Source organism: Ovis aries, chromosome 3 (assembly GCF_016772045.2).
Source record: "Ovis aries strain OAR_USU_Benz2616 breed Rambouillet chromosome 3, ARS-UI_Ramb_v3.0, whole genome shotgun sequence".
NCBI lineage: Eukaryota > Metazoa > Chordata > Mammalia > Artiodactyla > Bovidae > Ovis > Ovis aries.
The window spans coordinates 118,493,355-118,518,053 of NC_056056.1; the positions used below are offsets into that span (position 1 = coordinate 118,493,355).

Here is a 24,699-nt window from a genome sequence, read left to right on the forward strand (position 1 = left end):
ACCTTTCCTGCCAATGTGGATAGCTGTTGTATACCTCTACAGTAATTCCCCTTTTAGGTTTATTCAGGTAAAATCTGCTAGTTCTCAAATAAAAATAGACTTAAAGAGCAAGAAAACAGAACAAATGTGAATTGTAAGTAAAGCAGAAGATGATGATTTTAATTTTAAACTGCATGCCTTTAAAGGCTGTGCTGGGCTTAGTCACTCAGTCATGTCCAATTCTTTGTGACCCCATGGACAGTAGCCTGCCAGGCTTCTCTGTCCATGGGGATGCTCCAGGCAAGAATACTGGAGTGGGTTGCCATGTCCTCCTCCAGGGATCTTCCCAACCCAGGGATCATACCCATTTAAAGGCTGTATAAGTCATTAAAATAAAAAAATCTTAAATTCAAAAAGTCTTCGAATGAGAGAATCTTGGAAAGTTGTAACATCATAGGTGGCCCAAGGAAATAATTAAGAACATATTGTTGAAGACAAAAAAGTAAGCTGATAGACTGATGGTAATAAATACTCTAACACTGAGAAAAAAGTAACATGATTCAGAAGAGTTATTAAATAAAATATTAAGTTGAACCTGGATCACTTTGGTATTTTGAATTGATTGTAAATTGAAATCAAGAATGAAATAGGTGGTGAAGGAATGAAATGGATTTCTTAACGGAAAAAAAAATATACAGATATGGTTAAGTTATATCAAAGCTAAAGGATATTATTATTTTTTATACCAATTATGCATTTACTCTGCAGTTGTTTATTACTTAAAATGATTAGGCTGGTACAGTCACCTTTGCCCTCTATAAAATAGCTATTAAAAAGCATTTCAAATTTATAGGATTCAAGAAAAATTAAATGAATTAATATACATAAAACACTGAATACAATGTTTGTACATAGCAAGTACTTAACTAAATAATACTAGTTTTTATTCTACCTTTTGTATATGTACTGCTTATAATAATGCAATTGATGTGACTTCTATATTTTTATTGTCACCAAAATGAAGATCCTTCTAGTTTTACATAATAAGAACATAAAATAACACTGTTATACTAGTTATTTTATTTCTGTTTTTGGTTTTTTTTTAATATATTTTTAACTGACCAGTCCTTCTTCATCAGTCTTAATTAGTGCATATATTTATTTCACTTCAGTTCCACTTCTTACAGTAATATTAAAAATATAAACTTAAGCATAATTTTTACAAATATTATTTTACTTAAAAATGCTTTATCATTTGCCAGAAATCCAGATAAAATGTCACTTATTTTTTCTGATGGCTTTCTCTTCCCAGGTTTGTCTTTAATAATAAACATAGTAAATGTCTCTTAGTATGCTTATTATATTACTGATTAAAATATTATTAATAGATAATATTTACTAAGCTTCCCTTGTGGTTCGAACAGTAAAGAATCTGATTGCAGTGCAGAAGACCTGGGTTTGATCCCCAGGTCTGGAAGATCCCCTGGAGAAGGCAATGGCAACCCACTCCAGTATTCTTGCCTGGAGAATTCCATGGATAGAGGAGCCTAGCAGTCTTGAGTCCGTGGAGTCACAGAGTCAGACACGACTGAGTGACTAACACACATTTACTGAGGACTTACTATGTGTTAATTATTATGCCATAAACATCAACATTATCTCATTTACTCTTCCCTAAAACTTTTATGTCAGATACTTATTATGCCCAATGTAATGATCTGAAAAGAGCGCATCAGAGAAAGGCAAGTCATTTTCCCCTGGTTGAAGGGTCAGAGCTGAAACTTGCACACAGATTCAGCTTCCATCAGAACCTCCACTGTCAGCCACCACTGTGCTAAGAAGTACAATTAAAAACAAAAGGAAAAAGACCAATGTAGATAAGTATCACCATAAAAAGATCACTCTTAAATGACTATCTTTCTTAGTTATTAAAAGGTAATAATAGGACTTGCTGATTTTTCTCTTAAAACTGTTTAAGCTCATTTACAGACAAATGTGTTGAATAAAATATGTGAGGAAAAGAAAAGGGATGAGAAGCCCCAACTGGAAGGAGAAGAACGTATAGCATATAATAAGGTGTTTAAAAGGTAGTGGTGTGAGAGGAAGCAAATAGATGAGTATGTGTTGTGAGGATTTTTTGTTTTAATTGTGATGGGAGACAAATTAAGAGAATTGCCTATCAGGTGAGAGTAGTTGGAAATAGGATAACTTATTAAAACTGAACTTACATTTGTGATCTAATACAAAATCCTATTGTTTTTCTCTCGCATCATGAAGTATCAGTGCTAAAATGAAAGTCTTGACCACATGCATGATAAAAAGATATGAGTAGTTTTATTTTTAAAATGACATTAATTTTCATGTGAGATTCTAATTCTAAAAAGTATCAAAATCACTTAAATTTAAAATGTTAGATACAGAAAATTATTTAAAAGATCTTTAACCAAATTTTAATCATTTATTAACAAATGTATATATAATATAAATATAATTATATTTACATATAATTGAAAATGTGGTGATTGCTGTTGATGTGTCTCTGATCTCTCAAAGCATATCTCTTCATAGTCAAAACTATGTAGGTAGTTAGGTAAAGTGCCTAGAAAATCTCCTAGCATGCTCTGATACTTTCTTAGTCACAAGAAACCATGTAAACCTATGGAAAGACAAAGAATAGTCCCAGACAAAACATCATTCCAAAGGAGACTAGAACAGCATGTGCTGATATATAAGTGGCCCATACACAGCAGAAAATATTAATCCATAAGTCCTGCAGTCAGTTGTGATACACAGCATTGGACGTTTTCTCTTAGAGCAGGACTTCTTAAACTCAGCTCGTCTGGGTAATTCTTCTTTGTGGAGAGCTAACTTGTGTGTTGTAGGATGTTTAACATCCTTGGCCTCTACCCACTAGGTGTCAGCAATAGCACCCTAATGGTAGCAATCAAAAATAATTTTTTAAAAAAAATCTCCAGGCATAGGCACAAATGTCTTGGGGGGCAAAATCACCCTTGGTTGAGATCTGCTGTCTTCAAGCATTTGTCATTTTAACGATTCTATTAGCATTCTCATGGTAAACCCCCTATTATCTTAAAATGCCACTTTATACAAAGAAATATAGAGTGTGGAAGATGGGAAAAGTAGTGATTCTGTTCTTATATTTTGAAGACTTTTTATCAAAATGATCTCCTCCTTGATCTTTAATTTTATATAGCTTTAACCGCTTAATAGTGATATTGTTTCAATCCTGCATAAGATATAATTTTGTTTAAGAAGAATATTTCAATTTCACAGTAAAGCCAAGCCTACAATAAATGGTATGGAGCATGAGCTACTTTACATCAGCATGAATACTGTTTATAATAGATGGACTTCTTAGAATGAAATTTTATAGTACAATTCTTTGTAATTTAGTAAAGCACAATTATGTCTTTGTAAATTGTTTTTATAGAACTTTATGAAAGTCCAAAATAACAAAATCCTAGTAATTAACTTTACCTTGACCGTCAAAAAAGTTTGGTATTTTCAAATTTTGTCTTCTGTCCCAAATTTTAGTATCTCTCCATATTTTAGAAAACCTCCAAAACTGTCTTTAAGGTTTCATATTATCTTCATGGTCCACAGCATTTGGGTTTGTTTTGTTTTTGTTTTTTTTTGTATTGCTTTTCTCTCTTTCTCTTTCCACATACAAATAGTGCACACACACAGAGCATGAGAGTACACACACACACATAAAATTTTAAAGCATCCGATTTTAAAAGCAACGAAACTACTGTTGTTTCCTAGAGAAAGAGTGAGCTGGATCATTTGTCCATAAGAAAAGAAAAGGAATTTATGTTCTAGAGCTTTTTTGTGTGTGTTATGTACAAATAGAAAAGCGAAAGTCAAAGTCACTCAGTTGTGTCCAACTCTTTTCAGCCCCATGGACTGTAGCCTGCCACACTCCTCTGTCTGTGGAATTCTCCAGGCAAGAATACTGAAGTGGGTTGCCATTTCCTTCTCCAGGGGATCTTCCCAACCCAGGGATCAAACCCAGGTTTCCTGTATTGCAGGCAGACTCTTTACTGTCTGAGCCACCAACGAAGCTCATATACATATAATGAATATTCAAATAATGTTACTCCCAGATATTGAGAATGAAATAGACAATAAAAGTGGTGATTTAATGGGGTGGATGCATGCTCTTGAATGGATTAAGTTGAAAAATCACTAAAATTTAGAACCTTAGTGGAAGTTGGCAGAGGATAAGTCAGAAAATTATCCTTAAATATTTCTCCAGAACAGGCCGGCAATAGCAAAATTTTTGAGACCACAGTCATTTAGTTATTCATCAGCAAATATTTACTTTGAAGAATCTCCAGTGTGCCAAGAACCATGGAAACTCTGGAGCTACAAAGATAATTAAGACAGGACCCATGAGAAAAGAAAACAAGTAATTACAGCATGAACTTACAGTAATAGATACGTGTATAAAGTCTATATATGCCTGGAGTGACTCACTCTGCCTGTGAAGGTTTTACGGAGGACATTGATGCCTTAGCTTGGTCTTGAAGGATGTGTAAGAATGTATTCAGCAAACAAGATGGGCAGGTAGTGAGCAAGGAACTCATTTCAGATGTGTGTGGTGGGGAGCATAGCTTGTGCAAAACCACAGAGATGTAAGAAACATGATTCTGGACTCAGCACAGTTGAAGCATAAAGCAAGTGGAGGAGGCAGTGGTGAGAGGTGAGGCCAAAGAACCAGGCGATGTGGAGAGACCAAATAAACTTACCTTCGGACATTAGATCAGAGATGAATCGGTAGTAATTGTAATGACTAAGTGGTTTAAATACAAGTGGGAAGGCAACCACAAATGCAAGAAGCTCGTTAACTTTCCTGTAGTGATATTCAGTCGTCCCTTGGTATCCTTGGGGAATTGGTTCCAGAACCCCCCACAGACAAAATACCAAGGGTGCTCAAGTCCCTTATATAAAATGGTGGAGTACAGGCAGCCCTGTGTATCTGTGGGTTCTACATCTGTGGATACTGAGGACTGACTGCTTATAAATGATCTGCAGTAAATGAGGTCCTCTGACCCTAAAGAAGCAGTGAATTCCTGATACAATTTAAATATATAGGTAGCCTGTCATCTTTGGTGATGACATGTGCATTATTCCCAGAAATATTTCCTGCTGCTTTTTGCAACCATTGTAATAACACAGGGCTTCTCTGGTGGCTCAGAGAGTAAAGAATCTGCCTACAATGCAGGAGGCCTGGGTTCTATCCCTGGGTCTGGAAGATCCCCTGGAGAAGGGAACGACTACCCACTCTAGTATTCTCTCCTGGAGAATTCCATGGACAGAGGAGCCTGGCAGGCTACAGTCCATGGGGTCAAAAAGAGTCAGACACAACTGAACAACTAAGCACGCACACATAATAACACAGGGCTACCTCAGATTGTGGGTTCTATTCCAAAGCGCTACAATAAGGTGAGTATTTCAATAAACCAAGTCACATGAAGTTTTTGGTTTCCAAGTGCATACAGAAGTTGTGTTTACAGCATACTATAGTCTGTTATGTGTGCTATAGCATTGTGTTTAAAAAGCAATGTACATGCCTTACTCAAGAATATTTTATTGCTGAAAACTACTAGCCATCATCTGAGCCTTCAGCCAGTCATAATCTTTCTCCTGGTGGAGAGTCTTGTCTCAGAGTTGATGGCTGCTGACTGATGGCGGTGGTGGTTGCTGAAGTTGGGGTGGCTGTGGCAGTTTCGTAAAATAAGACAACAGTAAATTTGGCTGACTTTTCCTTTCACGAATGATTTCTCTAACAATGCAGTGCTTTTTGATAGAATTTTACCCACAGAACAGCTTTCAGAATTGCAGTCAAATGTCTCAAACTTTGCTTTATCAACTAAATTTGTGTAATATTATAAATCCGTTGTTGTCATTTCAACAATCAACACAGCATCTTCGCCAAGAGTAAATCCCATCTCGAGAAAGCACTTCTTTGCTCATGCATAAGAAACAACTCATCTGTAAAAGCTTTATCATGAGGGTTCAGTAATTCAGTCACATCTTTAGGCTCCACTTCTAATTCTTGTTCTCTTGTTATTTCTACCGCATCTGCAGTTACTTCCTCCACTCAGGTTTGAACGCCTCGAAACCATCTATGAGAGTTGGAATCAGCTTCCTCCAGGCTCTTGTTAATGTTGTTATTTTGACATGCTTCCATGAATCATGAATGTTCTTAGATCTAGAATAGTGAATACTTTCCAGAATGTTTTCAATTTACTTTGCCCAGATCCATCAGATGAATCACTATTTATGGCAGCTATACCCTTACAAAATGTATTTCTTAAATAATAAGACTTGAAAGTCAAAATTACTGCTTGATCTATGGGCTGCAGAATGGATGTTGTGTTAGCAGCCATGAAAATAACATTTTAGTCTTGTGCATCTCCATGAGAGCTCTTGAGTGACCAGGTGCTTTGTCAGTGAGTAGTGATATTTTGAAAAGAATCTTTTTTTTTTTTTATTTTCTGAGCAGTAGATCTCAACAATAGTCTTAAAATATTCAGTGAACCATGCTGTAAACAGATGTGCTAACATCCAGACTCTGTTGTTCCATTTGCAGAGCACAAGCAGAGTAGATTTAGCATTATTCTTGAGGACCCTAGGAATTTGGAGATGGTAAATGAGGTTGACTTCAAAGTCCCCAGCTATGTTAGCCCCTATCTGACAAGAGATTTCAGCCTGTCCTTTGAAGCCTTAAAGCCAAGCATTGAATTCTCCTCTTTAGCTACGAAATTGCTAGATGGCATCTTCTTCTAGTAGAAGGATGCTTCATTTACACTGAAAATCTGTTGTTTGGTGTAATTATCTTAGCTAGATCTTCTGGATAACTTACTATAGCTTCTGCATCACTGCTTGGTGCTTCATCTTGCTCTTTTATGTTGTAGAGATGACTTCTCTCCTTAAACCTCATGAATCTGCCTCTGCTAGCTTCAGAGTTTTCTTCTGCAGCTTCCTCATCTCTCTCAACCTTCATAGAATTGAAAAAAGTTATGGCCTTGCTCTGGATTAGACTTTGGCTTAAGGGAATGTTGTAGTTGGTTTTATCTTCTATCCAGACCACTACAGCTTTCTCAGTCAGCAGTAAGACTTCATTTTCACATCATTCATGTGTTCCATGGAGTAGCACTTCTAACTGAAGTTTTCCTTTGCGTTCTCAACGTGGTACCACATCCACCCACCTTGAGTTCTAGCCAAGGGTGTATCAGCAGCCTCAGCCCTACCATCTACTGATGAAAAGAAGGTCTGTTGCTAATCTGTCTTCTGATCAGGTAGTGTGTGGGGAGGATCTCTGAACAATTGTGTATCTCTTATCCATTCATCTGGCCCATTCCCCATGGAGTTGAAATATGGCCCACCTTTGCTTATCTGGGCCCCCATATATAGATATATAAAAAGACAATTTTAATAAATAATGTAGGAAAAGAGACAAATCAGCCAAGTCAAGGGGAGAAGGGGGCAACAGAGGATGAGATTGTTGGATCGCATCACCAACTCAATGGACGTGAGTTTGAGCAAACTCTGGGAGATGGTGAAGGACAGGGAAGCCTGGCTTGCTGCAGGTCATGGGGTCACAAAGAGTCGGGCATGACATAGCAACTGAATAACAACAATGTCAGCCAAGTACTCGAGATCCATATCAACAGTGATAGATCATACTGATAGTAAATACCCTGAATATTATGTGAGGAATATGATACTTTACATCTGTAGTCTTCCTCTCAAAATCTATAGCCCCAGTCTAATTATGAGGAAAACTGTTCCCAGTGATGGAATATCATACAAAATGCTTGACTAGGGCTCCTGAGCAATGTCAAGGTCATCAAAAACTAGGCAAGTCTGTCAAAACCAACTGGACTATTGGAGTTTAAAATGCCAAAAAAAAAAAAAAAAATGTAAGAAAAGTAAGGGAAAAAACCTAAAGCCCCTTGATGTGACCTCTCATTTACTGTCTCTCACCTAGTTTCTCTTTAAGACTGGATATCTCCCTAAACATAAACCACAGACCACTGAGCTAGGGCCCCATTACGCAGCTTAGCTAATATTAGTCCCTTTTTCTGGAGTCTTGGAGATGGGCAGCAAGGAGCAATGGAATTCATGACCAAAGCTCCCAGCTGGCATTCAATGTGCACTTCAACTTGTAAGTTTCCATGGATGTTCTTGCCTACACCAAGCACCTCCTCAATTATGACGTCTTCTTTATCTCTAAGATGTTTGCCCTGTCTTGGCTCTTACTGGGTTTAACTATGGTCATATCATCAGTAAAATAAGACCATGCATGTATGTATGTTACCGATTCATCCTAGAACTAAACAGTGTCTTTATAAAATTTCCATAGATTCTCTGATCTAGTCTTATGAGACTGGTAGGTGAGCATTTTATTGGAAAAGTTGGTTAAAGCATGAAATCATATCTTAAACACTGAATTTTTCACTTAGAAACATTAATATTATTGTATCCACCAAGCATTTGGTAGAAGAATAAGGCCATTTATTTTGTTTCTTGCACACAGCTTTGCATATAGTTTCTCTAGTTAGATTTCTACCTTAACTTCTGTCCATCAAACCTCTATAATGCATAGTTTATAGTATCCAGCTTTGGATTATTCAAAGTAAGGCAAAAGATATCCATTTTTTTTTAATAGGAAAGTAAAGATGATAGTCTCATCTTTTCTCTTCAAAATCACACAAAAGCAACAAATGGAAAGAGAAACAGAAATACAGACTCCTTTTTGACAAAATCAAAAAGCCTGTTAAATCTCAAACCATGTGTATTATGAAGTTCAGTGAAGGTAAAGAGGGATACAGAGTGATGTCGAGAGAAACTGCCTGGACTTGCAGATCACCAGCACAGCCAACAGTACAGTACTTTAAAGCAGCATATCCTGAGGGGCAAAATCAACAATCCCTAGTTTGAAACAAAACCATTTTATGTCCAGGGTGGTACTTCTCAATTTGACATAAAGGAGACACAGAATACTGTAGAACCCAAGGAATCACACTGAAAAACCGTGTTTATAGGAAGCAGTATGCTGATGAGGCAGGACTGAAAAAAAGGTTGTGAGTTCTGAGTTGTTCTGTAACTGCTAATCTCACATGACAGGACAGAAGCAAAGACTAAAGGCTATAATTCAAACACGGTCATAATTTTTCGAGGTGAGTTTTGCTGGCCTGAAGTTCAGGCCTAGACTTAGTCCCATATACGCTACTGTAAAAATGTGATTCAGGAGGCACTCATTCAGTCCAAAGATGAGCAAAATAAGGGCTGGAGAAAAAGCCATAATCTTGGGTTCTTTACCAAAGGGGAGATATTAATATTTTCTGGAAGGCCACACGAGAAATTGGATGAGATAAAGCCTTACTTTTCACTGTTAGATACCTTTTTGTATTTTTTTTAAATTCAAAAGAAATTTCATGTAATAGAAAAAGAGTGGGGTCTTTAAAAACATATTTATACATTTGCAAAGAGATCTGAATACAAGTCCTTTCAGGTTTTAGACTCTTTACTCAGTGTGTCATTTGTCTCGACTACATATGCGTGCATACGTGCTAAGTCGCTTCAGTCGTGCCTGACGCTTTGCAACCCTGTGGACCGTAACCCACCAGGCTCCTCCGCCCATGGTATTCTCCAAGCAGGAATACTGGAGTGGGTTGTGATGCCCTCCTCCAGGTGATCTTCCCAACCCAGGGATCGAACCTGCTTGTCTTATGACCCCTGCATTGGCAGGCAGGTTCTTTACCACTAGTGACACCTGGGAAACCCCTTGATCGTATATAAATTGACAGCAGTTTCTTCTGGTGACTTTCCTTTATCAAGCCTTTCACAAAGACATTCAACATATAAAGAAACTTTTCCTTTTGCATCTATATTTTATTGATTTTTTAATATTTGTATCATGTCATTATAATGTACCTGTAATAAAAAAGTTTAGGAACAAATACACTTAATGCCATAGGCATAAAGCTCAACTGGTGAGAACAGAACATGTATTAATAAATTATCTACAAAGTGGCCTACTAACCACAAGGATTCAGTGTGTTATGGGTATCATGTTTTAGAGAAAAAAACAGAAGGCAGTGCTTATTGATGGATTGGTTAAGTATTGTTAGAAGAAATTATGTTTAATATGAATATGTCTTTACTATATTCCTTTTGCCTTTTTGTTCTCTATATTTTTTAGATATATTGTTTAAATTTTAGTTATATTCGAAAACTGTTTATTAAGCTCCTACCTACTGTGTACCCTAAATGTAGAAGCAAGTGAAGGTAAATATTTCATTACTACTTGTTGAAATAAAAGTTGATAGGATCTTATTATTGATTTTACTTATGATATGCTGAATAACCTATATTGATGCAGAAAATTTAAATGAAAGAATTTAGTTAAATTGACTTGCTTCATGAACATCATTAGAGCACTTCAGACACATAAGATTGCTTTGAATTATTATGTTTGTTTTACTTTAGGGTACATCTGAATAGGGAAATATATATATATATTTTTAACTGTTACTAAATTTATTACTGTTGTTGTTTTATCTTGAAGCTGCCAGAAAAAATTATAATGGACTACTACGAGAAATATAAACCTAGAATGAATGAACTGGAGGCTTTTAATATGGTAAGTCTCAGAATTAAACATATTAAATTGAATATGTTGCTAGACTTGAGTGGGATCCTATTAAATTTTTTTTTTTATGGGGCCAACCAATCTATGTTGTTTTCTCTTAATGTAGAAAAGCTGTTTTGGATCATTTCCTATTTTAGAACTATATTAGGCGTCAGTACCGTAATAAAGAGAACACATGGCAGATTTCTCTTAAAGTGTATTAGAAATGCATGGCAAGAAGTTTTAGAGTTCTTTGAACACATATTGGTCTCAATGCAATTATTTCACAAGCATTCCTTTTAATGAATTTCATTCTTAGTACCCCTTTAAAAGCTTTCTATCACATATATATGATTGCTTTTGGATTCCATCCCAAAGTCACTCAAAGGATATTCTTTTCCTTTAACTATTAAAAGAAAAACTTTTGATCTCTGAAGTACTTATTTTCTGAAGATGTACAATGGATATTGGAGATTTGGCCTTATGCAAGTTTCTGTATATATATTTTCTTAAATGTAATTGTTAAGTTAGTATTTTTGTTTGTTTTAAAGTACCACTGTGCTATCTTATTCTTTCTTTTAGTTGAAAGTTGTTCTAGCTCCTTGCATAGAGACCTTGATTCTTCTGGATCGACTTTGCTACCTGAAAGAGCAGGTATATTATGTTAATTTTAAATGCATAACAAGTATCTTTATTAAACCCAGTAATATCAATCTGCTTATAACTACAATAACTTTCGTTCACATAGCTAGTAAGATGATTTTTCTTGTTATATTTTCCAAGTTTAAATAGTCTTTCCATCTCTTTTGAAACAAAAGCATATGTACAACAGATGTTTCCCCAAAAAGTGCTATAATAAAGTGTACATTCTTTTAATTGTATGGTAATTACTATACAGTAGACAGTGCACACAACCCTCATATGTGACGTACCGTATAGCTAGGATATCAACATAAAGGATATCATTTATATGTTTCACTTTGTAAGAATCAGTTTTTAATTCATTTTTGAATTTGGGGACATATGTACTCCGCAGTACAGAAATTTCTTTCTAATTGCTTCTGTTTTCTCAGTCTTACTTGTTTTATCTATGTTGAATGACTAGAAAAATGATTTTGTGATTTATCTTTGGGGAAAATGTGTTTTTCAGGTTCTAGTCTAAGCTGTAATCAAAATTAGGTTTTTGAGCTGTTTAATCCCATTTGTAGATTCAGCCTTATGTTTTCGCTATAAGCTCTTTAATTTAATATTTCTTTTATCATATGAAGAGCTTTACTTCTTTTCAGCAAGCTACCTGGAACAAGTGGATTTTAATAAATGATATTTTCACAGAGAAAAGCAGTTTTTAAATATTTGGATAATTATATACTTTGCTAAGCTACTAACTAATGCAAAATTACTGGAAACTTTTGCTTTTCACCTTGGTAGTTCACAGAATCAGGCTTATTTTACTAGGTACTCATCATTTTCCTTTTCAAAACAATTTCCAGTGACCTAAATAAAATAGGTAGGCATAACAGTACGTACCGAGTTTCACTGGTAATGCAGTGATAGAAATCCTGTGGTTGTTCATTTGATATTTGAAATGATATTACGGTTATAAAAGTAATACACACTTAATGTTAGAAAATTTTAAGTGAAGAATATCAAAAAGAAAGTTGGAAGTAACTATAACCTCACCTTTCAGCATTAGCTCTTGAATTATTATGTTTTCGAGAGCTTTTAATATACGTATGTTGCGTGTGTATGTATGAGCACATTATCTCTACTTTAATTAAAAATGGAATCAAATTATAAATACAGCTTCTCATCTAATTTGTTTCATTTTTTTACTTGGATGTTTTCTGTCTCATTAAATGCACTAAAGAAGCTGAATTATGTTTCACCGTATAATTTATTTGAGCGATACCCAGTTGTCTCTAGCCACTTTCACTTTTTCCAGTTGTAACAAGGAGAAGCCTGGTGTTTCCCTCCCTGCATACATCTTTAATTATTTCCTCAACATGGAGTCCTGAAGGTGAAATTTTAATTTAGAATTTTATTCTAAATTAAATTAATTAATTAAATTTGTTAATTTTCTCCAACAAAGAGCTCTCATATTCTAGTATATAGTCTAACATCTCTCATTTGTATCTTCAACAAAGAGTTGTCTATTTAAATCACTTATCAATTTACAGGATGAGATCATGTGGTCTGCGCTTGTGAGGCTGTTTGATCCTGTGAAATCTCCCAGGTGTTATGCCATTATTGCCCTGAAGAAGCAGCAATGATTTCAATTGAAGCAAGGTATTAGCTATATCTGTTTGTGGAATCTTTTGCTAATTTTGTTTTTCTAAACATTAATACAATGTTATGTAAATATTTGAAAAACATTGTTATATATCTTAAATAGATAATAAAACAATAGCTAAAGCGGAATGCCTTAATCCATTTCCATTGTCAAAGCATACATTAATTAATTTTTTAATATAAATTTATTTTAATTGTAGGCTAATTACTTTACAATATTGTATTGGTTTTGCCATACATCAACATGAATCCGCCATGGGTGTACACGTATTCCCCATCCTGAACCCCCTTCCCACCTCATGAAAATATTAGTAAAGGATTGACCTACATTTCTGAATTAGTATGTCCCTGGGGCTGCTGCTGCTGCAAAGTCGCTTCAGTCATGTCTGACTCTGTGTGACCCCATAGACGGCAGCCCACCAGACTCCCCCTGTCCCTGGGATTCTCCAGGCAATAACACTGGAGTGGGTTGCCATTTCCTTCTCCAATGCATGAAAGTGAAAAGTGAAAGTGAAGTCACTCTGTCGTGTCCAACTCTTAGCGACCCCATGGACTGCAGCCCACCAGGCTCCTCCGCCCATGGGATTTTCCAGGCAAGAGTACTGGCGTGGGTTGCCATTGCCTTCTCCAAGTACGTCCCTAGGCCATTATAATCTGGGCCTTGTTTCCTGTTCAATATTAGAGACTTCTGCTATTTACTGCATATCATATTTTGATGTTTTACTGACTTAACATATGAAAGGTATAGTTATACTTACAGTAAAACTAGTTGGTCCTGAAGATCATTAGTGGTTTCTTTCACATTTTGAAAGGATTTTTCATATTATCAGGAAGGAAAAAAGCATGCTTAAATAAATACCCAGGGAACAGGCCAGATATTAAAAGTCCTTAATATAAAGAATATTTTATACTCTGTTTTAGTCTAAATTAGATGAGGAAGTATTCTGTGTCCTTAAAGGAATATGCTTCTTGTAATTGAGATATTCCCTTTAAGGATTCTTTTTTTTAAATTAATTTATTTTAATTGGAGGCTAATTATTTACATTATTGTGCTAACTCTTGCCATACATTGATATGAATCAGCCACAGGTATATATGTGTCCCCCCATCCTGAACCCCACCCACCTTCCTCCCTACCCCATCCCTCTGGGTTGTCCTAGAGCATTGGCTTTGGGTGCCCCACTTCATACATCGAACTTGCACTGGTCATCCGTTTTACAAATGGTAATATAAATGTTTCAGTGCTATTCTGTCAAATCATCCCACCCTCGCCTTCTCCCACAGGGTCCAAAAGTCTGTTCTTTACTCACTTTAAGGATTCTTGGGGCTTTGCATCTTACAAAAATAAACGATGAGTTGGCACTTAAGGAATCATCTGGTGCTGTGTAAAAAGTCAAACTAGGAAAAGCAGGAGTGAATAGGAGAAGACTAGTACTCTGCTCAGAGTGGTGCAGAGTCCTTTCATTAGCAGAAAACTTGAGGTTTCTGATTTGCACAGAAGTGGACAGGTGGGGGGAAAAAAGACTGTATAAAATTTTTCCAGGAGAAAGAGTAACTGCTTTCTTAAATTTTAGAATCTATCCACAGGTGAGAATAACTTTTTGCTTTGGGTTGTGATACTGAGTTTGTAGCTAGTATATATGTGAAAAGATCCTGATGCTGGGAAATAAATGTGAAAATACCCTGGTATAGTATATATGTGTGTATATATACTATATATGTGTGTGTGTGTACACATATGTACTTGTGTATATGTATATACACATATATACATATACATAATACATATACATGTATAGGTATATATGTAAAAAGACCCAGTATATATTAGAAAAGACCCTGATGCTGGGAAAGATTGAAAGCAGGAGAAAAAGGAGATGACAGAGGACGAGATGGTTGGATGGCATCACTGACTTGATGGACATGAGTTTGAGCAGGCTCCAGGAGATGGTGAAGGACAGGAAAGCCTGGCATGCTGCAGTCCATGGGATTGCAAAGGGTCAGACACGACTGAACAGCAACAGCAATATATGTGAATGGTCAGGTGCTTGGTATACTGAGTAAGATCCTGGGAAAATTAGCCATTCTTCAAGCTCTTTTTGCTGAGAGTTTTGAACATGTACAGAAGTGGAGAATAGATTATAATAAATCCCCATGTACTTATCACAGACTTCAATAATTAGAAGCATTTACCAGTCTCGTTTCATCAGTACACACATGAGCATGCACACATACACGCTTGTCACGCGTACCCACCTTCCATGGAGAATTTTAAGGCAGATCTCAGGCAACTTGTCATTTTACCTAAATACTTTAGTGTATATTTCTAAGTTAAGGATTTTTTTCCCATAGTAATCTATCACTTTCATCAAGAGGCTTTTAGTTCCTCTTCACTTTCTGCCATAAGCGTGGTGTCATCTGCATATCTGAGGTTATTGATATTTCTCCCGGCAATCTTGATTCCAGCTTGTGCTTGTTCCAGCCCAGCGTTTCTCATGATGTACTCTGCATAGAAGTTAAAGAAGCAGGGTGACAATATACAGCCTTGACGTACTCCTTTTCCTATTTGGAACCAGTCTGTTGTTCCATGTCCAGTTCTAACTGTTACTTCCTGACCTGCATATAGGTTTCTCAAGAGGCAGGTCAAGTGGTCTGGTATTCCCATCTCTTTCAGAATTTTCCACAGTTTATTGTGATGCACACAGTCAAAGGCTTTGGCATAGTCCATAAAGCAGAAATAGATGTTTATGGATGTGAGAGTTGGGCTGTGAAGAAAGCTGAGTGCTGAAGAATGGATGCTTTTGAACTGTGGTGTTGGAGAAGACTCTTGAGAGTCCCTTGGACTGCAAGGAGATCCAACCAGTCCATCCTAAAGGAGATCAGCCCTGGGATTTCTTTGGAGGGAATGATGCTGAAGCTGAAACTCCAGTACTTTGGCCACCTCATGCGAAGAGTTGACTCATTGGAAAAGACTCTGATGCTGGCAGGGATTGGGGGCAGGAGGAGAAGGGGACAGCAGAGGATGAGATGGCTGGATGGCATCACGGACTCGATGGACGTGAGTCTGAGTAAACTCCGGGAGATGGTGATGGACAGGGAGGCCTGGCGTGCTGCGATTCATGGGGTCACAAGGAATCGGACACGACTGAGCGACTGAACTGAACTGAATCTATCACTTGTCCTCATTCACATTTCCATGATTGGCTCCAAATGTCTTTGCATATTAATACCTCAGTTGGTCCAGTTCAGAATCTAAGCAGGGTTCACACGTTTGCATCTGATTGATGCGTGTCTTTAAGTTACTTTTTTATTCTCTTTCCTCATGTTGTTTCCTATATGAGTAGCTTTCTCAGGAGCAGAAAACCTTTCCAGGCTACTTTCGTTCCTTTCATAATTGTACTTCTATGTAAAATTTTAAACTTTTTTCTAAAGTTCAAATATTCATATAACATTCATTCCTCCTTATAATAAAGAAAAAAGAGGAACCTTATATGGGTAAATCTCTGTTTAGTATTACAAATGTTTTAATACCAAGGAAACTATGTAGTAACTTCCTAGTGTTTCAAAACATTGTCATACATTGCATTAACCAATGATGACTTCCCATTTTTTAGTAATCAGAGAGAAATGAGAGATATCACCATCAAATTAGCATGAGATGATCTGTACGATCACACTGAGATAAGATGTCAGCAAAAAGAAAAGAAATATAATATTTTGGTAGGACTTTATGCACATGAATCCCCACTGAACTGTATGTAGACCCTCATCTCATAAAAACTGCCATTTGAGAGCTCATTTACAAGTTAAACTAAAGAATGGTACATTGGCAAGAGTACCAGTTCTGACAGTTACTATCTGGGAGAGTTAAAGCAAAACTTTTACTATCTCAGAGCCTCATTTGTAAAGTGGGGGTTTATCTAATATTCACTTTATTAACATTTACTGAATCCCTGTCTTCCCAGATGTCTCAGTGGTAAAGAATCCACCTGCCAATGCTGCCAGACATGGGTTCGATCCCTGGGTCAGGAAGATCCCCTGAAGCAGGAAATGGTGACCCACTCCAGTATTCTTGCCTGGGAAATCCCATGGACAGAGGAACCTGGCGGGCTACAGTTTATGGGATCACAAAGAGCTGGACACAACTGAGCGTGCATGCATGCATAACTGAATGCCTGCCATGCGTCAGGTGCATGTAGGCACTGGCAGTATGGGGACAAACAGGGAATGTCTCTGTCCTCAAAGCATTCAGGGAGGAAGACAATGAAACTACTAATTACAGTCACTAATACTATAATTACTGGGCATGGCTGAGAGGATCATGGCACAGGATTCTTTAGGGCGTCTTTAGATCAATACACTTGGGGGCAAGAGAGAATCAGTACCATAGTTTGGATTCATATAAATTAAGTTGTGTCCTTGCCTAAGTCACTTAACTATTCGGTGTACTTCAATTTTCTCATCTGCAGAAATAACGTAAGAATAGAATTTACTCCAAGTATGTTATGAGGGTTAAAGGAACAAGTATGTGTCACTGAACTCCCTCAAAACATCTCCAGGCACCCTGTTTATCAAGCAAAATTAAGTTTATTAGAATTATCTGCAGTAAGAGGAAACTCCTCCCGGACAGTCTCTGAAGGGGAAGTCAAGGGGGAGGATATTTGTAGGATTTCAAAGTCTGGGCTCAAGTAGTTTAAGGTAGCTTTTTTAAGGTGGAGAACAGACAGGGATTTGGGAAAGTTCCTGACCTGATACAAATTTTATTGTTAATATCTATAGCAGGGTGAGGATCTCAAAGCATGTCTTGATGATAAGTCAACTGTTGCTTGATAAGTTAACTCTTTGCCAAGGTGAACAGATTGTTTATCTGAGATAAATTAACATACGGGAATTTCCTGAAACAAACAGTGAAGTTATTTATTGGTTTATGGTCTTATCTTCCTTGGGCAAAGTTTTCTTGTCACAAATAAATCGTGTTGACACAGGTGGTCTCAGTTCTTAGACTCCATAGCTCTGTCAGATTAGTGCAGATGGTTGCAGTTCTCCTTGTAAAGTACTTAATTCCTGGCACATAATGCATAACATAAAAGCAATAGTTGTGGTTTTTAAATGTCCTAGAGGGAGACAAATGGAAGCTTAACCATCTTTATAACAGTGATTTGTGTAGGGAAAAAAAAGTGTTTTGTAGGGGAAAAACAGTGATTGTATCTATAGGTATAAATGCCTAGAGTTATACAAAAGGCTTTCTATACCACATAAATCTGATTGTTCTTTAATTTGTGTTTCTTGCTACTGTACATAATAATGATAATAATTATTATTATTACCCTTTTAACATGCATAGTTATTCCAAAGTCTTTGCATGAGTCATGTGGTTTCATTTTTACCAAGGTGGCTAAGAGCTAAATTGAACATATTTTTAAAACCTTGTTTTTATTTTTTTTTTGATTGAAGTATAGTTGGTTTATATATTATATACTACAGGTATACAACACAGTGATTTATAATTTTTAGATGTTATACTCCATTTATAGTTGTTATAAAGTATTGTCTATATTTTTCTTTTTTTTTAATTTTTATTTTTTGTCTATATTTTTCTGCTGTGCCAATCTGATCTCATCACTTCATGGCAAATAGAAGAGGAAAAGTGGATTCAGTGACACATTTTATTTTCTTGGGCTCTAAAATCTCTGCAGGCAACTGCAGCCACAAATTAAAAGATGCTTGTTCGTTGTTAGGAAAGCTATGACAAACCTAGACAGCATATTAAAAAGCAGTGACATCACTTTGCCAACAAAGGTCCGTATAATCCAAGCTATTGTTTTTCCAGTAGTCATGTCCGAATGTGAGAATTGGACCACAAAGAAACCTGAACACCGAAGAATTGATGCTTTCGAATTGTGGTGCTGGAGAAGACTCTTGAGAGTCCCTTGGAATGCAAGAAGATCAAACCAGTCAATGCTAAAGGAAGTTAATCCTGAATATTCATTGGAAGGACTGATCCTGAAGCTGAAGCTCCAATACTTTGGCCACCTGATGTGCAGAGCCATCTCGTTGGAAAAGACCCTGATGCTGGGAAAGATTGAAGGCAAAAGGAGAAGGTGTCAGGAGAGGAGGAGATGGTTAGATAGCATCACCAACATATATGTGTGTGTGTGTCTGTGTATATATATATGTACATACTTATGTTCATATATATAATATTTCTACATGCTTCATTTTTTCCTTCCAATTTTATTGAGATATAGTTGATATCCAGTACTGTTTAAGGTATACAGCATAATGATTTTCCTTAAATTCATGAAATGTTTAACACATTATTTAGTGAACATCTGTCATTTCATATAAAATTAAGGAAACAGAAAAAAATGTTTTCTTTGTGATAAAATCTTTCAGGATTTACTCTTTTAAAAACTTTCATATGTAACATGCAGCAATGTTAACTGTATTTAAGTTGTGTACTGTAATCCCTAGTACAATACTTACTTATCTTATAACTGAGAATTTGTACCTTTTGACTGCCTTCATTCAGTTCCCCCCGCCTTCCCTTGTAACCACAAATCTGCTCTCTTTTTCTATGAGTTGTTTGCTTTTAAAGTGTAATTTATCTACAATTAACACTATGTCAGTACCTGTTACACAGCATAGTGATTTGATATTTCTGTACCGGTCAAGATAATCACCACAATAACTCCAGTTACAATCTGTCACCATTCAAAGATATCACATAGTTATTTTTTAAATTTAATTTGAAGTGGAGTTGATTTACAATGTTGTATTAATTTTTACTGTACAGCAAAGTGATTGTCATATATATGTCCTATATGAATATACATATTCATACGCATATATGGGCTTCCCTGGTGGCTCAGCTGGTAAAGAATCCGCCTGCAATGCAGGAGACCTGGGTTCGATCAGTGTGTTGGGAGGATCCCCTGGAGAAGGGAAAGGCTACCCACTCTAGTATTCTGCCCTGGAGAATTCCATGGACTCTATAGTCCATGAGTTTGCAAAGATTTGGACATGACTGAGTGACTTTCACTTCCTTTCATGTATGTATGTGTGTGTGTGTGTGTGTGTGTATGTTTGTGTATATATATATATATATATATATATATATATATATATACAAAATATGGGTGGTGGTGGTGTATGTGCTCAGTCATGTCCCAGTCTTTGCAGCACCATGGACTGGAGCCCACCAGGCTCGTCTATCAATGGAATTTTCCAGGCAGAATACTAGAGCAGGTTGCCATTTCCTGCTCCGGGGGATCTTCCCAACCGAGGGATCAAACCCACATCTCCTGGATTGGCAGGTGGGTTCTTTACCACTAGCACCATCTGGGAAGCCCATACACACAGGCATTCCTTTTTATATTCTTTTACATTTGTGGTTTGTCACAGGATATTGAATATGGTTCCCTGTGCTGTACGCTAGGACCTTATGGTTTATCCATTCTACATATAATCATTTGCATCTACTAACCTCAAATTCCCAGTTCATCCCACCTCCCCACCCCTCACTGTACATTTCATAGCCATGACTCATTTGTTTTGCAATTGGAATTTTCTACTTCTTAATCTCCCTCACCTATCCTCCCCCTACCTAACCTGCTCCCCTCTGGCAGTCGTCTGTTGTCTGTAGCTGTGAGTCTATTTCTGTTTAGTTACGTTTGTTCATTTGTTTTGATATTTAGACTCCAAATATAAGTGAAATCATTAGCATTTGTCTTACTCTGTCTGACTTATTTCACCTAGCATAATACCTGCCAAGTCTATCCATGTTGTTGCAAGTGGCAAAATTTCACTCCTTTTTTAGCTAGGTAATATTCCTGTGTGTGTGTGTGTGTGTGTGCGCACGTGCATGCGTGTGTGTGTGTGTGTGTGTGTGTGTGTGTGTGTGTGTGTAACATCTTCTGTTTCCATTCACCTATTGACAAGCCCTTAGGTTGCTTTCATATATTGGCTATTGGCAGTAATGCTGCAGTGAACACATGAGTGTATATGTCTTTTTAAATTAATGTTTTTGTTTTCTTCAGATAAATACCCGAGTGGAATTGCTATATCATATAGAAGTTACATTTTTAATTTCTGAGGAGCATTCATCTGTTTTCCATAGTGGCTGCACCAGTTTATGTCTCCACCAAAGTGCACAAGAGTTCCCCTTTCACCGCATCTTCACCAACATTTGTTATTTATGTTCTTTTTGATGATAGTCATTTCTGATAGGTGTGAGGTAGTACCTCATTGTGGTTCTCTTTGCATTTCTCTGATGATTGGGGATATTGATCTTCATCTTTTCATGTTCCTTTTGACTATCTGTATATCTTCTTTGGAAAAACGTCTATTCAGATGCTCTGCCCACTTTTGATTGGGTTGTTTGGGAAGGGTTTTGATGTTGTTATATGAGTTCTTTGTATATTTTTCAATATTAACCCCTTATTGGATATATCATATGCAGATATCTTTTCCCATTCAGTAGTTGACCTTTCCATTTTATTGATAGTTTCCTTTGCTCTGAAAAAACCTTTCCATTTGATGTAGAGCCATTCATTTATTTTTGTTTCCTTTACCTAAGGAGATATATCTAAGAAATACTACTAAGATCAGTGTTAAAGAGCTTTCTTCCTTTGTTTTCTTCTAGAATTTTTATGGCTACAGGTCTTACATTTAAGTTTTTAATCTATTTTGAATTTATTTTTGTACATGGTTTGAGAGAGTAGTCCACTTGAATTCTGTAACTGTCCAATTTTCCCAGCACCATTTATTGAAGAGTCTGTCTTTTCCTCATTGTATATTCTTACCTCCTTTGTTGAAGATTAATTATCCATTTACGTGTGGGTTCATCTCTGGATTCTGTTCTATTCCATTGAGCTATGTGTCAGTTTTTGTGCCAGTACCGTATTGTTTTGATTACCGTACCTTTGTAATACTTGGAATTAGGAAGGATGATGCCTCCAGCTCTGTTCTTTCTCAGGACTCTTTTGGCTATTCAGAGATTTTTGTTTTTTCATACAAATTTTACAATTGTATTTTCTAGTTCTGTGAAAAATGCCACTGATATTTTGATAAAGTTCCATATGCTTTATTTCTTCATTCATTCATTCATTGTATCTTTTGGCTGCATCTGGTCTTCGTTGCTTTGTGTGGGCTTTCTCTAGTTGTGGCATGTGGGAGCTGCTCTCCAGTTGCAGTGTATGGGGCTTCTCATTGCGGTGGCTTCTCCTGTTGTGAAGCACAGGCTTTAGGTGTGCAGGCTCAGTAGTTGCAGTTCGTAGGCCCTGGAGCTCACTGGCTTCAGTAGCTGTGGCGTGAGGGCTCAGTAGTTGTGGCTCATGGGCTTAGTTGCTCCACAGCATGTGAAATCTTCCAGAAAGAGGGATCAAACCCATGTCCCCTCCATTGGCAGGCAGAGTCTTAAACGCTATGCTACGTGGGAAGTCCTCCTGTATGCTTTAAATTTAAGAAGTATACCTTTAAATAACTTTGGAGTCAAAGAAGAAAGTGGAAATGAGAAAATATCTTGAATAATAATGAAAATAATTGAATTATAATGAAAAAATTACATTTTTGATTGCACATAATTATAACTTTTATTACAAATTACACGTCAAAATTTATGAGATAGTTAAACCATGATATAAGGAAACATTAGTTGTGAATACATATTAGAAAACAAAAGACCAAAAATCAAAAGATTAGTGGAAGGAAAATACACAGAGAGATAATTAACACTTCCAAAGTTGGTTTTTAGATTTTAAAAAAAACTGTCACAACTCTGGTAAGAGTAATCATTTAAAAAAATAATAAAACATAGGAATATAAAAGGGGACATCACTATAGATCTCACAGAAATTAAAAAGGTAGTAAGAATAATATGAACTGCTTTATGCCAATACCTTTGAACATTTATATAAAATGGAAATTTTTCTCAAAGAAATGCAATATGCCAAAACTGCCTCAAGAAGAAAAATAAAACATGAATAATCATATAACTGTTATATTGAATCTGCAGTTAATCCTCTATTAATTCCCTACATCTCAACAAAAGTACTTTGTGGATGTTAAATATAATTGTTATCCACTGTCTTGTTGGTTTACAAGTAAAGGTTGAGGAGAAAGATTTCAAAGCTATTAATAGTTCCTAAATTCAGGAGTTTATAATCTAGTCATTGAAACACATATGTGAGGCATATGGGAGAGTGAAGAGTTAGATAATGACATAGCGGAGGAGACAAAGGAAGTGTCCACATAAACACCCAGTGCTTTACCATGAACTGTGTCCTAGACTGCTGACTTCTGTCCCATTCTTCCCCTTAGCTATAGTTTCCTTTAGGTTGTTTATAAATGTGGTCAGTAGAATGGTTTGTTTTCATGGAGGAAAGGACTGTTTAAGAAATAATCTGCTGTGTGAAATATGTGCTCTGGTTAACCTGTGACCAAAGGAACTGAAAGTCCAAACCTCCCTGATGATTTTTCTTGGCCAGTGATACTACTGGCTACATGTATGGGAATTTATTAGTTGATGTATTTATCTCAGTGGATTGCCTCGTTAAGATTGCAGGTGTTCTGTCAATGAAAGACTTTTTTTTTTTTAATTATACTGTTTTTGTTAGAATTTTCCAATGCACAATCCAGAATAAGAGAGTTAACACATTTCAACACAGAAGAAAGTAGCATGTATTTAAACCTTACGGGAGGAAAAGCTTTTAACTTCTACTCAGACAGTTATGATTGAACATGTTGGATTTTAGAAAAATAGAGATAGTGTGCAAGCTCCAACCTAAAATTCAACACATTGCTTTCTATTTAATCAGCATGGGATTTGGTGTGCATCAGCTGATCATTGAACTAAATGCACACATATTCTGAGTGAACTGCCTTCTCAGGAAAGAATCCAGTCTTCTAATACCGCTACAACTCTTTCAAGAAAAAGAGTTAATGGTGGTTTTGCATTGAGCAAAATATATTCCAATAATGTGTTTCAAGGGAAAGATAAAACAGTTCCAGATCCATTTGATTATAACAACAGACATCTCTGGTGCTCTGGTGACTTCAGACCATTTCCAATTTTAGTAGACAATATAACTGTGCAGGTAAACCTCTGTGAATAAATGCATAAGGGACAGATTTTTAAATCATAAAGAAAAAATGTTAGTGCTGTATTTCCACTCTAATTCAAAAAGACAGAAACTAAAATTGAAGGCCAAAGAGGGTTCATTTTTAATGTATAGGATGTTGGCCATCTTTCTAGTATATAAACAATGTCTTTCAAGGCTCTACATTTACATTCACGTTACCAGCTTATACAACATTTGGGAAGTCATTCCTTCACAGCAGGTTGTACTGTACTGAGGAATGATATTTAGTAGTTTTGAGGGTCGACATTTACAGTGTAAGAACTGAAAACTTTTGCAAGGTAAATGGTTTTCTTGGATAACTTTTCTCTTATTAACAGCAAATAGTTATTGCTCTTGAAAATAAACAAATTTGAATTTTTTAAATATGCTTCATATTTTAGATCTCTAGCACAGTTTTAATATCCACTTTTGTTAATGATATTACTGGTAATGTGTTTTCATTCTAATAAATTGGTTGCAGATGCTCAGAGAAGAAAAGATTTCATTAAAATTGCAGCTGTTAATAGCATACCTCCTACCTTTAAGATTAATGAAACAATAGTAAATTCAACCAAAATCTCCTTACTGGTCTATTATTATGAAAATTAAAACTTTATATCTCTTGGAGTTTTGTTTAGTTAAGGA

General features: G+C 36.2%; 1 protein-coding gene and 1 long non-coding RNA gene across 14 annotated transcripts in view; one reads left to right on the forward strand and one right to left on the reverse strand.

Annotated features, from left to right (window-relative positions):
- Positions 1-24,699, forward strand: part of METTL25 (methyltransferase like 25) — a 255,197-nt gene that overhangs the window by 94,717 nt on the left and 135,781 nt on the right. For 7 of the 13 annotated variants that reach the window (XR_009599880.1, XR_009599881.1, XM_060412501.1 and 4 more), the window contains exons 10-12: positions 10,583-10,657; positions 11,228-11,299; positions 12,823-12,931. Coding sequence is in view for 11 of the 13 variants with exons in the window: in XM_060412501.1 (XP_060268484.1) it covers positions 10,583-10,657; positions 11,228-11,299; positions 12,823-12,915 (240 nt within the window). In the remaining 2 variants the exon portion in view is untranslated. Of the gene's footprint in view, positions 1-10,582; positions 20,660-24,699 lie in introns of those variants that run through there. The other 6 variants (XM_042246569.2, XM_027967179.3, XM_042246570.2 and 3 more) reach the window with 6 other exon arrangements.
- LOC105614707 (uncharacterized) overlaps positions 1-24,699 on the reverse strand; it is a 73,168-nt gene that overhangs the window by 44,492 nt on the left and 3,977 nt on the right. The window lies entirely within an intron of this gene.